Below are 15,094 nucleotides of genomic sequence, written 5' to 3' on the forward strand. Positions count from 1 at the left end.
AGAATGGCTTTTTATTGAGATTATAGTTACCCTTGATTAGCCTTACTGTCGGTGGCCTTCTAATGCAATCTCAGTATGTGTTTTCTTAAGAAGTTTATAAATTGCAAAAAATGTATAGTAGTCCATATTAAAAGGTCATTATACACCAAAATGGTCCTGCTAAATTGTGCTTAATATAAATATGGGGGAATAGCTATGGTGGGGCCAACTTAGGGGCATGTACTGGGTGTATTGTGCTTAGCACGGGATAAACTCTTTGTGCAGGCAATAAGAAACTGTATTGAATGCCAGCAGTTAAGACTTTGGGAAATCATCATCATCATCATCATCATCATAAGCTGCTGATTTTTTATTTTCAGTTTGTTTTTTTACTATGAAAAAGTCAAATTGTGGGGCCAACTTAGGGGCATGTACTGGGTGTATTGTGCTTAGCACGGGATAAACTCTTTGTGCAGGCAATAAGAAACTGTATTGAATGCCAGCAGTTAAGACTTTGGGAAATCATCATCATCATCATCATCATCATCATCATCATCATCATCATCATCATCATCATCATCATCATCATCATCATCATCATCATCATCATCATCATCATCATCATCATCATCATCAATCATCAATCATCAATCATCAATCATCATCATATCTATTTTCATGTTGCCAGGTCCCAATAACATCAATCCACACCATTTCAATACTAGGCCACTCTCTCAGTCCCAACATTCTCTTGATATTTCTATTATACAAGTACTAACAGAATGATAAGGAAAGAAATTGTAGTTATAATTCCCAAAAGTTAACTATGTTCCACTGGGCAAGTAAAATTGTAGTAGAACAAGGTAACACTGGGGGGGGGGGGGGGGCAGATATATCAAAGTGTAAGATTAGAACTCACCACAGTAAGATTCCACCACTTAATATTCATTCCTATAGAATTTTTAGAGTTCACCATTTGATAAATACACTTCTTGTGATGAGTAAATCTGTCCCGTTTCACTTTGTGAAAAATTCACAAAACAGAAAAATTTACGGAACAGCGAAAAATTTGCACCCATTATGACGTGTGTGCAAAATCTGATACGGCATGTCTATTTTGACACGACTGTGACTTTTTTTTGACATGCAACAAATTTTTTCCGTGGTAAATTTTTGCGAAACAATTTGCCAATGGTGAAATGTGGAAATTTGCTCATCACAATACACTTCCTATCGGAATGATAGAGACTGGGGGAATTTACAGTGGTGAGCTCTAATCTCACATTTTGATAACTCTTCCCCTGGGTTTCATCCCCTAAGCAGCATCTTGTAAGTGCTAAATTATAACAACGCATTTGCCTATAACAAACACATAGATCTGGCCTTTCATATTATAACTTGAATGAAATTTATGAAAACAAATTTCTGATTGCCCCCGGCAACTGTGCAATAAACAAACTCCTACTTATAATATCCCATTGCTCACTTCTATTCTTGAAACAAATAAATAAAAAACATATGACTTCTAAACTGACCATTTCCACCTGGAACAGGTCCAATAGGTTCTGCAAAAAATAAAAACAAATTGAAAATATCACTTAATAGTCAGTGTGTTAAAAAAAAGGAACAAATACCCAATATTTTAATAAAAAATAATGATGTAATCGTCAGTAAATCTTAAATTGTTACTATTTACTTACTTCCTTCATACTCTTCTACTCCTGTTGGTAGCTGCACTTTTATGAGCCATATACCTAAATAAAATGATAGAATATTCATCAAGTTGTACCAAATTAGAAATCATGTTCTTTGTCACAAAATATGTGGAAAATATTTGGCCAAATTTGTATAAATCAGTATAGTTTTATGAGGGTTACAATAAGAACTGCATAACAATTTGTTTCCTATTTAAAATTTAATTTTGTGTAGAGCAAATTGTTGACCAAATAATTGTCCTTGTGTTCCACATATCTATCGGCTTTGAAAAAATGTATTTATCGAGTTTGTGAATTCAAATAAACTCAAATCCTTGCTTATTTATTAATATGGTAAACTCATTTGAATGAAAAAACTCGAATACCTCGAATTTGCGAGTTTACAAACTCAAATAAAACTCGAAACATTCAAATATCTTGAATTGAAAATACGACTTGACTTTGCCTAGGACAGCTCCTATTGGCTTCTACATGAACTTGCAAGCTTTTAGCTGCTGAATTTATACTTTTGAGGTTTTTTTGCGCTTAATAAATAACAGAAATTTGAGTTTTTGAACCATAACTCGAATTTTAGTGCAAAAAAACTTGAATTGTAGAAAAAAAAATCAAATTTGAATGTTGATAAATCAGCCCATATATGTTAAATAGAAAAAAAAGGGCTGAAAATTTTTCTTATTTAGTCCTTAATACATAAGCCCCAAATTTTAATTTCAAAATAAAAAAATGAAGACCCTGGGGCCCTCTGCACATGTGTAGCAGCAATTACAACCCAAAACTTAGGGGCACATTTACTAAGCAATTATAAGATAAAGTCAGATTTTTTTCTTACTTCTAGATAATTTCAAGATTTACAAGTGGGTTTTCAACAGAACTCGATTTTTTTTCATTATTATTCCCAAAATAATTTGAGTTCTTCGAAATAACTCCCATAATTCATGATTTATTTATGTTTTTTGTAAAATGAAACTTCAAAAGGTTTGATCTGTCGAGTACCATTGTGTCCTATGGAGGCTTAGAATAGTAGAGGAATAGAATAGTCAGTGACAAACTCTCCTTCAAGGACAAGTTAATCCCCTCGTTGTTTTCTATTTCACACTTTTCAAGGGGAAGTTAATCCCATCATTGTTTTCAGTTTCACCCAGTTTCAAGTGAAACTTAAACACATTATTATTTTCCAAGAATGCTAATGCTTCTAAAATGGCTGCTTGAGCACTTCCTGTTCGGGAAAAATAAAGCTAAAAGGCTTTTGCATTGAAAACCCAGTGGGTAAGCATTAGTCTATAGGATAAACCCATGTAAATGGGACAAGCCCATGTAAATGGGACTTTGTTCCCAGAATCCTGTTAGGAAAAATAAAGAGGATTCATGAAAACGAATTTCCGTTGAAACTCAATTTTTTTGAGTTTTAATGTTTTCAACTCAAAAAATTCAGGGTTTTCGAATGCAAACTTGAAATTTTTGTTGGAATGATTCAAGCATTATCGTATTTTATAGATACAGCAATGATCAAGTTTAATTCTAATTTATACCATGTCACGTTTATACGACTTTCAAGGTCAGAATTTAGTAAATGTGCCCCCAAAATTTGTATTTTCAAAATATATTTTCTGTGGTTCTGCATTACCTTTTCTTCCAGGTATTGGAGCAAATGGTACTGAAAAAGTCAGACATAGTGAGTTCAATTAGTCAATTAATCAAAAGTAAAGAAATTGCATTTTTGTTGCGCCTCCTTAAGCTTTTGTAGTTAACAGAATAACATTGAAGGGAGTAAAAATATCTAAAAGGTTTTGTCTCCAATGATGCAATTTTAAAGAATATTTGAAAATCTAGATCTTTGGGAATATTTTATTTATTATTTCTATGTTTTTTAGAAGTAATTTCCTTCAGGGTCATAAACACCACCCTTCTTCAGAACAGCCCTATTGGGTTTATTTAATGGTTAAATGATTCCCTTTTCTCTGTAATAATAAAACAGTACCTGTACTTGATCCCAACTAAGATATAAATACCCCTTATTGGGGCAGAACAGCCCTATTGGGTTTATTTCATGGTTAAATGATTCCCTTTTCTCTGTAATAATAAAACAGTACCTGTACTTGATCCCAACTAAGATATAATTACCCCTTATTGGGGCAGAACAGCCCTATTGGGTTTATTTAATGGTTAAATGATTCCCTTTTCTTTGTAATAATAAAACAGTACCTGTACTTGATCCCAACTAAGATATAATTACCTCTTATTGGGGGCAGAACAGCCCTATTGGGTTTATTTCATGGTTAAATGATTCCCTTTTCTTTGTAATAATAAAACAGTACCTGTACTTGATCCCAACTAAGATATAATTACCCCTTATTGGGGGCAGAACAGCCCTATTGGGTTTATTTCATGGTTAAATGATTCCCTTTTCTTTGTAATAATAAAACAGTACCTGTACTTGATCCCAACTAAGATATAATTACCTCTTATTGGGGGCAGAACAGCCCTATTGGGTTTATTTAATGGTTAAATGATTCCCTTTTCTCTGTAATAATAAAACAGTACCTGTACTTGATCCCAACTAAGATATAATTACCCCTTATTGGGGGGCAGAACAGCCCTATTGGGTTTATTTCATGGTTAAATGATTCCCTTTTCTTTGTAATAATAAAACAGTACCTGTACTTGATCCCAACTAAGATATAATTACCCCTTATTGGGGGCAGAACAGCCCTATTGGGTTTATTTCATGGTTAAATGATTCCCTTTTCTTTGTAATAATAAAACAGTACCTGTACTTGATCCCAACTAAGATATAATTACCTCTTATTGGGGCAGAACAGCCCTATTGGGTTTATTTAATGTTTAAATGATTCCCTTTTCTCTGTAATAATAAAACAGTACCTGTACTTGATCCCAACTAAGATATAATTACCCCTTATTGGGGCAGAACAGCCCTATTGGGTTTATTTCATGGTTAAATGATTCCCTTTTCTCTGTAATAATAAAACAGTACCTGTACTTGATCCCAACTAAGATATAATTACCCCTTATTGGGTGCAAAACAATCCTACTGGGTTTCATTAATGGTTTACTGATTTTTTAGTAGACTTAAGGTATGGAGATCCAAATTACGGAAAGACCCCTTAGCCGGAATACCTTTGGTCCCAAGTATTCTGGATTACGGGTCCTATACCTGTATTATAAATGTATAACACTTAGTGCAAACGTTAATATCAACTTTGTTATATACTCACTTCCTTTGAATTTGGATGGTTCACCTGGGCGTCCTAGTACTATTATCCATTCTCCTAAACACACAATTCATGTTATTTTTTTGTTTTTGGTTGACAAAAATAGAGAATATTTTTAAATTATGCATTTGTAATGTATGAAGTCTTTAACTATGGAATGTGTAGAGCAGTAATGAGCAAATCTATCCCGTTTTGCCAGAAAATGAGCGAAACAGCAGAAAAATGCACAAAATAACAAAATATGCATTTGTTGCTTTAATTTTTTGTCATGTGCATCTTTTTTTCATGCATCGTGCTCATTTTAACTCGACCACACCTATTTTTTGTGCAAACATGACTTTATTTGACATGCAACTAATTTTTCCGCTGCAGATTTTCTCTGAAGTTTCGCCAATGCCAAAATGTGGAAATTCGCTGCAAATCCATGTCTGGCAAAAAATTTGCTCATCACTAGTGTAGAGTCTCTAATGCATAAAGTATGAGGTGAATTGTAAAACATGTATACAAGGGTACATTCACTTACTGAGGCACAGTGAGTGCAATAGCCATATTTTTTTCCCACAATGCACTATTTTAACCATAATTCTGGTGTCATTGTGGACACAGATGGACAAGTCTCTTGACTAGTGATAAGCAAATTTTTTCGCCAGGCATGGATTCGCAGTGAATTTCCGCATTTCACTATTGGCGAATTGTTTCACAAAACTTCCATGACAATTCACCACGGAAAAATTTGGCGCGGTGAATTTTTTGTTGCACGCATCAAAAAAGGCGTGGTTGTGTCAAATCTGGTGCGGTCGCGTCACAAAAAAAAGCACGTGCACGGCAAAAAGTGCGGGCGACAAAAAATAGACGCATTTTAAGATTGTTCGGATACGAAAAAATCTTACTTTTCAGCCATTATACGATCAGATATGTTTTTTTCAAATACGAATTTTTCGTACTTTAAAAAACACGATACAAAAAAATCGTATTTGATAAATCTGCCCCATACTGTATATTCTAGCCACCCACCATAGAAAAAAGGAAATGGAAAAGCATGAGAATTTTAATTTTAATGGGAGTTATCTTCACTTGGATGAGACTCATTTTTTAAAAAGTTTTTTTTTCTGTAATTACAACTGAAGATGATGAGCAAATCTGTCCCCAGGAAAATTCACTGAACGTCAAAAAATCTGCGACTTTTTTGTTGCCCATGCGTTTTTTGTCGCTTGCATCTTTTTTTGCCGCGACGGCACCCAATTTGATGCAACCACAACCTTTTTTTGATGTGTGTCAAATTTTTCCGCAGTAAATATTGTGGACATTTGTGAAACAATTTGCCAATGGCAAAATGCAAAAATTCGCTGTGAATTCTAGAGATGTAGCGAACTGTTCGCCGGCGAACTAATTCGCGCGAACATCGGGTGTTCGCAAGTCCGCAAATTTGCGAACTTTGCGTGATGTTCGCAATTTGGGTTCGCCGGCACCGAAAAAATCGCAAAACTTACGATAACGGTACGAATGCTCCGAAAAAGTCGCAAAACTTACGATAACGTTACGAAAGCTCCGAAAAAGTCGCAAAACTTACGATAACGGTACGAATGCTCCGAAAAAGTCGCAAAACTTACGATAACGGTACGAATGCTCCGAAAAAGTCGCAAAACTTACGATAACGTTACGAAAGCTCCGAAAAAGTCGCAAAACTTACGATAACGTTACGAAAGATCCGAAAAAGTCGCAAAACTTACGATAACGGTACGAAAGCTCAGAAAAAGTCGCAAAACTTACGATAACTTTACGAAAGCGCCGGAAAATACGAAAAAGTCGCAAAATTACCGATCATTTCGAAAAACGGCATGTGTCAATTTTTCAGAGGTTTTTGCCCTTGATCCCCCTCCTGCATGCCACTGTCCAGGTCGTGGCACCCTTTAAACAACTTTAAAATCACTTTTCTGGGCAGAAATGGTTTTTATAGGTTTTAAAGTTCGCCTTCCCATTGAAGTCTATGGGGTTCGCAAAGTTCGCGAATATTCGCAATTTTCGGCGGAAGTTCGCGAACAGGTTCGCGAACTTTTTTTTTGAGGTTCGCTACATCCCTAGTGAATTCATGCCTGCCGAAAAAATTTCTGAAGATACACAGGTACAATAACAGTACTTTTTAAATAAAATAAAATGGAACATATACTGTATATTCCTCCCACCTACTATAGAAAAGAGAAAAAGGAAAAGCATGAACATTCCATGCAAGTTTTATTTACTTAGATGATTCTCATATTTCATTTTTTTCCAAATTGCAACTGAAGATACTCCGAAAGGTACAATAACAGTACTTCTAAAATAGAATAAAATGTCAGCTTATAATTGAAAATGTAATTTTGCATCTTCAATTGTTTGAAAAATTCCGTAGGAGAAAAACTGTGTTTTTCTTCTAATTTTTTATTTAACTTATCTTGTTTAAATAATTACCTTTTGGAGTTGGCTCCCCTGGTTCTGTAGAAATAAATCAGGTACCCCAGTTAATATTGAATATTTAGATAATCATTTAAAAATAGCTAAATAGGAAAATCACTGTTCACTATTCACTTATAGTTTGGCCAACTTCTTGTATTAAAGAAGTGATCCCCAACCAGTGGCTTAGGGGCAACATGTTGCTCCCCGACCCCTTGGATGTTGCTCCCAGTGGCCTCAAAGCAGGTAGTTATTTTTGAATTCCTGACTTGGAGGCAAGTATTGCATAAAACCCAGTGTAAAGCCAAACAGAGCCTTCTATAGGCTGCCAGTCCACATAGGGGCTACGAAATAGCCAATTATAGCTGTTATTGGCACCCCCAGAAACTTTTTCCATGCTTGTGTTGCTCCCCAACACTTTTTCCATTGGAATGTGGTTCACGGTTATAAAAGGTTGGGGATCCCTGTATTAAAGCAGCCACCTAGCTAAAGACTACAAAGTATAAGAAAGAGATGGTTTGATCCTTAATTATGGAAGCCAAAGCTTAGAAGTCCAGGATTCCCTGGAAGGGTAACTGCACATTAGAGGAATGTAGATGAAGAGAAGAAGCTGAGCAGAATACCATCCAATATTATTCATATCTTTTCAAGTGACTCCTACTGAAGGATTGTGTGAAACTTAGCAAAGGTCTTATACATTACTAGTCCAGACCTCCCAAAATAGTCCCATGTTTTCTTAAAATGTGAAGTAACTGTCCCAGGACTAGTGGCGTTTTGCTTCTTCTCTAAGGACGTTTTTCAAAAACAATTCAAATGTTGATTAAGGGCCTCTTGCTACCTGTTGCCAATTTTGTATAGTTGACCTCAACTGAATTATTTTTGAAAAACGATTTTATTAGAAAAATATAAATATATATTATTATTTTACTTATACTTACTTTCTTCATATGTCACTGGCATCGTTGGCAGCTCTGTCTCTATGGTCCATAGTCCTAAGCACAATACAATAATATGACATTGTCAGGAGCATTACTATAGACACATAGCTTAAAGTTTGAACTTGACCCATACACCTCAACCTTAACAGAAAAAAGTCCAATTACTCCAAAAACTCCAATGTATCAATATACAATATTATCAATATACCCCAAAAAGGGATTTATTAAGGAAACAAACCGCAATAAGTTCTCAACTCAACAAGTAAAAGCTCTCGACTTTCTATATAAGTCAATGGGAAGAGCTCAAGCAACTTAATTTTATTTTTCCCTTCAGGTTATAAAAACATTTGAGGTTTTCAATCCCATTAGAAAGGAATGGGACATTGTTATTAACTATAGTTTTTGGGGTTTCTTTTTACATAATAATAACAATATCAGTTTTTTTTCTCAAATTTGTAAATTTATAATAATATAAAATATAATTTGGAATGAAAGAATATTCAAATGTACAGTCTCCTTCTTAGCTTTTATAGATGGTGGAGCTGCCAGTTGGATAGATCTTGCTCAACAAAGTCTAGTGATGTGACAAGATTGTTAGTAAATTTTAAGAGTAAATTAAGAGTAAGGCAGTAGAATATGTCACTGTTGGTATGAAAACCACAAATTCTGGAATTAATCTGAGAGATTCTTCATGTCACTTGTCTTTTACCCACCCGTCTGAATGTTCTGACCTAGAGTTCCTAGAACTGAATGTTCTGACCTAGAGTTCTGGAACTGAATGTTCTGACCTAGAGTTCTAGAACTGAATTGTCTGACCTAGAGTTCCTAGAAATTAATCTTCTGACCTAGAGTTCTAGAACTGAATGGTCTGACCTAGAGTTCCTAGAACTGAATGTTCTGACCAAGAGTTCTAGAACCGAATGTTCTGGCCTAGAGTTCTAGAACCGAATGATCTGACCTAGAGTTCTATAACTGAATGGTCTGACCTAGAGTTCCTAGAACTTCTGTCATGAACATCTTTCCATATACTGGAGATTGTAAATAGGTTACAAAATGTGGAAGTTCCACCAAGGTAGGATAAAAGGTTATCATACATCATTAACTTGCGTTTTTTTTTTAAATACTTTGTACATTTTTGACATACCATCCACTCCTGGAACTTGAGTTACAGGTCCTATGAAATAAAAAAAATATATTTTATATTATTTTTGCACAAATTAAGTAAGGAAATGTGATTTGGAGAGTATTTCACAGATCACTGAGAAAAGTCCTTAGGAGGACCATAACAAGTACAACAAATGAAATTTAGGGGTGGCATACCGCCCAGCCATGCTTAGACTAGCTCACATACGGAGCAAGGGAACCTAGGCAAGATGGGTGTCCTTCTGCGTGATCCTGGGGAGGGAGTGAGAGAGGCACCTGACAGGGGCGGCCTCTGGGCACCCATTGATCAAATCTGGTTCTGCACTTTCAATGTGTTTGCTGATGTATTCCAATGGGAATGTCATTGGCAGAACCTCTCTGTAGATCCCACCAACTAAATAGCAATAACCGTATGCCTACTGCCCAGAATTGGGACTTTCTATTTCTGACATTCATGCTTTTTTGGTAACAATTAGTGATGAGCAAATCTGTCCCGTGTCGCTTCACGGAAAAATACACGAAACTGCTGAAAAATATGAAAATTGGTGCAATATTTGGGAAATATGGCTACCACACGGCTTTCTTGATGCAACTTTATTTTATGCAACCACAACAAATTTGATGTGACTGCAGTTTTTTTTTATGCAACATTTTCGTTGCTAGGTAAAAATTTTCCAATGGCAAAATGCAGAATTTTGCAGCAAATCCACGACTAATGAAAAAAATCGCTCATCACTAGTAATAGTATCACTTTGCTGAATTATGATATCACAAAGGGACATCAAAATATAATTGCCACTATATCCATTTAGCTTTAATAAAGTGACTTTATTGTTACCAGAAAAAAGTCACCTAGTCCCTATAGCTGATTTCATTTTATAGAGTTACTATTCATGATACAAAAAAAACACTTCATTTTCTAATATTTATTTTTTCTTTTATACTTCTATGGACTCATATTGCATTGTAGATACCTATTGTATGTTCCAGAGGTTATTATCATTGTGTATATTAGAGTGCCTGCTAAACATAATAGATATACTTACTCCCTTCATATTGCGTTGTTCCTAATGGGGTGTCCACATCTATTATCCATATGCCTATAACAAAACAGTAAAACATCAATTTACAAGAGCAAAACGAAAACAATGACAAACGGGTGTTTTTGTTCCAATTACTAGCGATGCTACAGACTTCTCTTCAACCACTTCCAGAATTTATCACTGTTTATTGTAGCCAAGCTAATAATTATAGTAGTATTAGTGACTAACCTTTTCTCCCAGGAATTGGAACTTTTGGCCCTAAAATGTAATAAAACACAGAAGTCTTTTAATGTAAAATCTTAATATGTACAGTATGTATGTATGTATGTATTGCTTTATTTATAAAGTACTACTTATGTACACAGCGCTGTACAGCAGAACAATAAATTAATACAATAGGGGGTTACTAAAATAATAGATAAATACAAAGTATGATAATAAATACAAATAAATACAAGGTATGGTTGTTATAAGTTAAGAGTCAAAGAGACAAGAGGATGGAGGTCCCTGCCCCGTGGAACTTACAATCTAATTGGGAGGGTAACTTACAGACACAAAAAGGATGCTATTAGTACTGTAGGTGACACTACAATATAAGTGCCAGTTCCCACATCAGGTGATGTATGAGCACCCCAATAGGGAGTCTTTGAGTTTAGTTCTAAAAAGACTGAGGGAGCTTTGAAGGTTAAGGAGGACTTTGTAAGTTATTCTTGTTTTTAGGGGAAGCCACGATAAGGACTTTAGCAGGGGAAGGGCCTGAACTCTCCTGGATGAGAGTAGGAAGAGTCTGGCAGCAGTATTTAATACAGACTGTAGGGGAGAGATGGGAGTTAGGGAGGCCGGTTAGTAGAAGGTTACAGTAGACCAGCTGGGATAGAATGAGATCATGCATGAGCAGCCTAGCTGTTACTATGGAAAGAAAGGGACGGATTTGGCAATGTTGAGTAAGAAAAAGTGACAGGTTTTGACAGTGGTTAGAGTAAGAGAGAGAGGAGTAAAGTTATTGTGTTGTAGTTGTTTGCAGGGATACTTTCAATTAGAGGTGGGTAAGGGGGGTTTTAACCTCATTCATTTTTATTCAAAAACATATAAAGTGTTTATGACTAATAACGGAAATTGCAAAGAGCCAATAGCTTACAGTTCAGTGAGTGTTTGCAAATGATATGGCTTAGTATGTGGCCTGAATATTTCAAGTCGATTTGACAAATATCTTAAATTTGGATCCCTGGAATGATCCAGTGAAAAAGAATATTTTCCCAACTGTAATTATAGTTGCCCCAGATCTGCCGCTGTCTTTTTGCAAGACGTACCTAGTGATACATAGCTGGGAACTGGTTCTTATCCTACGTCTGTCATAGTAGCAACGAGGATTTAATTTTCAATACTGGAAACCGGATCGTATGTTAGTTCCATAGGGAACAGGCTTATGGGTGCAAATCAGGTTTATCCTTAGTTTTCAACAATAATTAGTGCCCGGCATTTCCTCCGGTATGCAGCTATAACAAACATATTAATGTACTCACTTCCTTTGAATTTTGTTGGTTGGCCTGGGTGTCCAATTTCAATGATCCAATCTAAACATTCAAAAATATATTATAGTCTTTATTTATATTATAGGCTTTTCATGACAGAATATAGTAATGTGTGGGACAAAATCTGTATTCATAAACTGTTTAGTAAATATACTGGTTTTTCTATTATACATAAATGACTTTAATAAATAGTTTCTTAAAGAGGATGTAAAGTCAAAATCTCAACTCAATGGGGCACATTTACTAATCCACGAATCCGAATCACGAATGGGAAAAAATCGTATTGGAAACGAAAATTTCGTAAGATCGCAAATATCATGAAAATGCTTACGAAAAAATCGTATTCGTCACGATAATATCATATTGTCGATCCGAAAGTCACGAAATTTTCGTACCGAACAATTGTAAACAGCGGTAAAACCTTTCCGATTTTTTCGTGGAAACGTCCGAAAAAGTCGTGCGCCATACGAAAAAGTCGTGCACCGTACAAAAAAGTCATGCGGACGCCTGAAAAAATCGGCAAAAATACGCTCGGAGCATTTGTGCTTTTGTAAATGTGCCCCAATGTGTTTATATTTAGCCCTTAGATAGGAAAGCACTATAACAAATATTGTTCTAAATAAATCAAAGGGTAAAGCAGTTACAACAGGGTTAAACCCAGCTAACCGGAGCTCTATATTCCTCAGTGTCTGCAGCAGAACAAGGAGTGGGCGTGTCTTACTCTCTACTCATGTTTCACTTCCTTATCTTTGCCTGACTTCCTCCTATCAACAACTGACCAATGACTATCCAACTTTTTTTTTTGCTTTTTTTTCCAAGTCTGGTATAGGACAGTCTCTGCTTTTTTTTTTTTACATCAGGACGGCCACTGGCCCTTAAGGTTTCTATGAGCTGTGATCAGAGCCCATTATTTCAGGGGAACAGTAAGATGCAAAATATAAAGGCTTCTAATAAATAAAAACAGTAGAGAATTTTAATGGGTTTATATTGCAAATGTATTTTTTTAGGTCTAACACACACAAGGATTATGATTTTTGACTATACGTCCACCTTTTATTAACACTTTCCTGACTGGTCTGCATTGTTGACCCTTGAAAATTAGGGAGAACCACATAAAAATTAATATTATGCAATTGAATGGGTTGTTTAACAAAATGTACCTGTTTGAAGTTGAACTCCTGGTTCTAGAAAAAGTTTAAAAAAAAACCAACATGTATTTAGTGCTAAAATAATCTACTCATGAGATACATAAATTGCATTTAGAAATTATATGACTTCTATGTCTACATTATTCCAGATTTGTTCCACATCCATGAGTTAAAGGAAAACTATACCCCCAGAATGAATACGTAACCAACAGATTGTTTATAATATTGCAGGGGACTGGTAAATTGTGCTTCTTTTCTTTCAGGCAGTCCCTAGTTATTTAGATGCCTATAGGGGGTCCTCAATATAGAAGGTAATTAAGTCCCCTTACCTGGGTCCCTTTCTATAGTTTTACAAGTACCATACACCTACATTATGTTTAGTGACCTATTAAAGAATCTCCCCAAACTGGAATATATATTTCAGTAAATATTGCCCTTTTACATGCTTTCCCTTGAGCCGCCATTTAGTGATGGGCTGTGTGCGTCCTCAGAGATCAGCTGACAGGAAGTGATGCAGCTCTAACTGTAACAGGAAGTAGTGTGGGAGCAAAAGGCAGAACTCTGCCCATTCATTGGCTGATGGGGCCTAGCATGTATGTGTGCCTTGGCTTGTTTGTGTGCACTGTGACTCCTATGATCCCAGGGGGCGGCCCTTAGTACTTAAAATGGCAGTTTCCTATTTAGGATTACCCAATGGCACATACTGCTAAATAAGTATATTTATATGAAAATGGGTTATTTAGATGAAGCAGGGTTTTACATATGAGCTGTTTGTGCAATATATTTTTATAGAGACCTACATTGTATATCATTTTCCTTTAAAATTATTAGTCCTAACTCTATAAGAATACATTATCAACCTAAACATGACTTCTTTTGGTTGTAGGATGTGCCTTATATTATGGTTGGAAAACCCTAAGGGGGAGATTTACTAATCCACGAATCTGAATCCCGAAAGGGAAAAATTCAGATTGGAAACAAAAATTTTGCCGTCTTTTCATCGCTATCGCAACTTTTTCGTATTTGTCGTGACTTTTTCATCGCCGCCGCGACTTTATCATATTTTGGACGACTATTTCGTCGCTGTCGTGATTTTTTCATATTGAGCGATTGTAAATGGCGGAAAAACCAAATTAGATTTTTTGGAAAATATACGAAAAAGTCACGACGGTGACGAAAAAGTCGCAAAAATACCGATCATTAGGAAAAAATTGCATTTGGACGCCTTCGGACTGTTTGTGGATTAGTAAATCTCCCCCTAAGTATTTAATATCATTTATAACTGTTGGCATGTACATGTTTGTATCATTTTGAAAAAGGACTCAAAATTCCATAATGGATTGGATGTTTCTTGTATAGCAGATAAAGGGCCAGATTCAATTCACTGAGAAAAGGGTTAATCGTGTGAAAACCCATGGACAAGATTCAAACCAACCTTTATATTAGACAGTAAAAAAAAATATATTGTATATAAATATATCTATATATACAATATAGAGCTAACAAAAACTCAGTACTTACCTGGTTCATATGGGACAGGCAGAGTTGGCTTTTCTGTTTCTATCAGCCATTCCCCTAAACAGAACAATAGTTTATTGATTACTTCCATACATTTTGATTTCTGTTTTAGTAAATGAGGGTTCTAAATGCTGTATAATAAATATGAAGTCACTTACCATCTGTGTCTGCAAGTGGAGCTTTCGGTACTGAAAAAAAACACACAGTATGTCGTTGAAAAAAAATTTCAGTTGAGCTTAATTAGCTATACTTTTATTATAAAGACCAAATTAACCCAACTATGAAAGACCAAATAGACATTTGAGAGCAATAGCGTATTTGTGGTTTCTAGAGATGTTCATGGAATTTGCTGGAAAAACATCATATTGGTGATTATTAACTTATTATTAGTGATGAAAAAATATATCCCGTTTAGCTC

At 35.4% G+C, this 15,094-nt stretch overlaps 1 protein-coding gene across 1 annotated transcript in view; it reads right to left on the bottom strand.

Annotated features, from left to right (window-relative positions):
• The window catches only part of LOC116412020, a 388,305-nt gene that overhangs the window by 160,667 nt on the left and 212,544 nt on the right, over positions 1-15,094 (bottom strand). The window contains exons 196-208 of the mRNA XM_031905216.1: positions 14,835-14,864; positions 14,680-14,733; positions 13,171-13,194; positions 12,002-12,052; positions 10,707-10,736; positions 10,482-10,535; positions 9,437-9,466; positions 8,293-8,346; positions 7,373-7,396; positions 4,928-4,981; positions 3,319-3,348; positions 1,680-1,733; positions 1,515-1,544 (exon numbers count right to left, since the gene is read on the bottom strand). Of these exons, the coding sequence (XP_031761076.1) occupies positions 1,515-1,544; positions 1,680-1,733; positions 3,319-3,348; positions 4,928-4,981; positions 7,373-7,396; positions 8,293-8,346; positions 9,437-9,466; positions 10,482-10,535; positions 10,707-10,736; positions 12,002-12,052; positions 13,171-13,194; positions 14,680-14,733; positions 14,835-14,864 (519 nt within the window). The remainder of the gene's footprint in view (positions 1-1,514; positions 1,545-1,679; positions 1,734-3,318; positions 3,349-4,927; positions 4,982-7,372; positions 7,397-8,292; positions 8,347-9,436; positions 9,467-10,481; positions 10,536-10,706; positions 10,737-12,001; positions 12,053-13,170; positions 13,195-14,679; positions 14,734-14,834; positions 14,865-15,094) is intronic.

This window comes from Xenopus tropicalis, chromosome 7, assembly GCF_000004195.4.
Source record: "Xenopus tropicalis strain Nigerian chromosome 7, UCB_Xtro_10.0, whole genome shotgun sequence".
NCBI classification, from domain to species: domain Eukaryota; kingdom Metazoa; phylum Chordata; class Amphibia; order Anura; family Pipidae; genus Xenopus; species Xenopus tropicalis.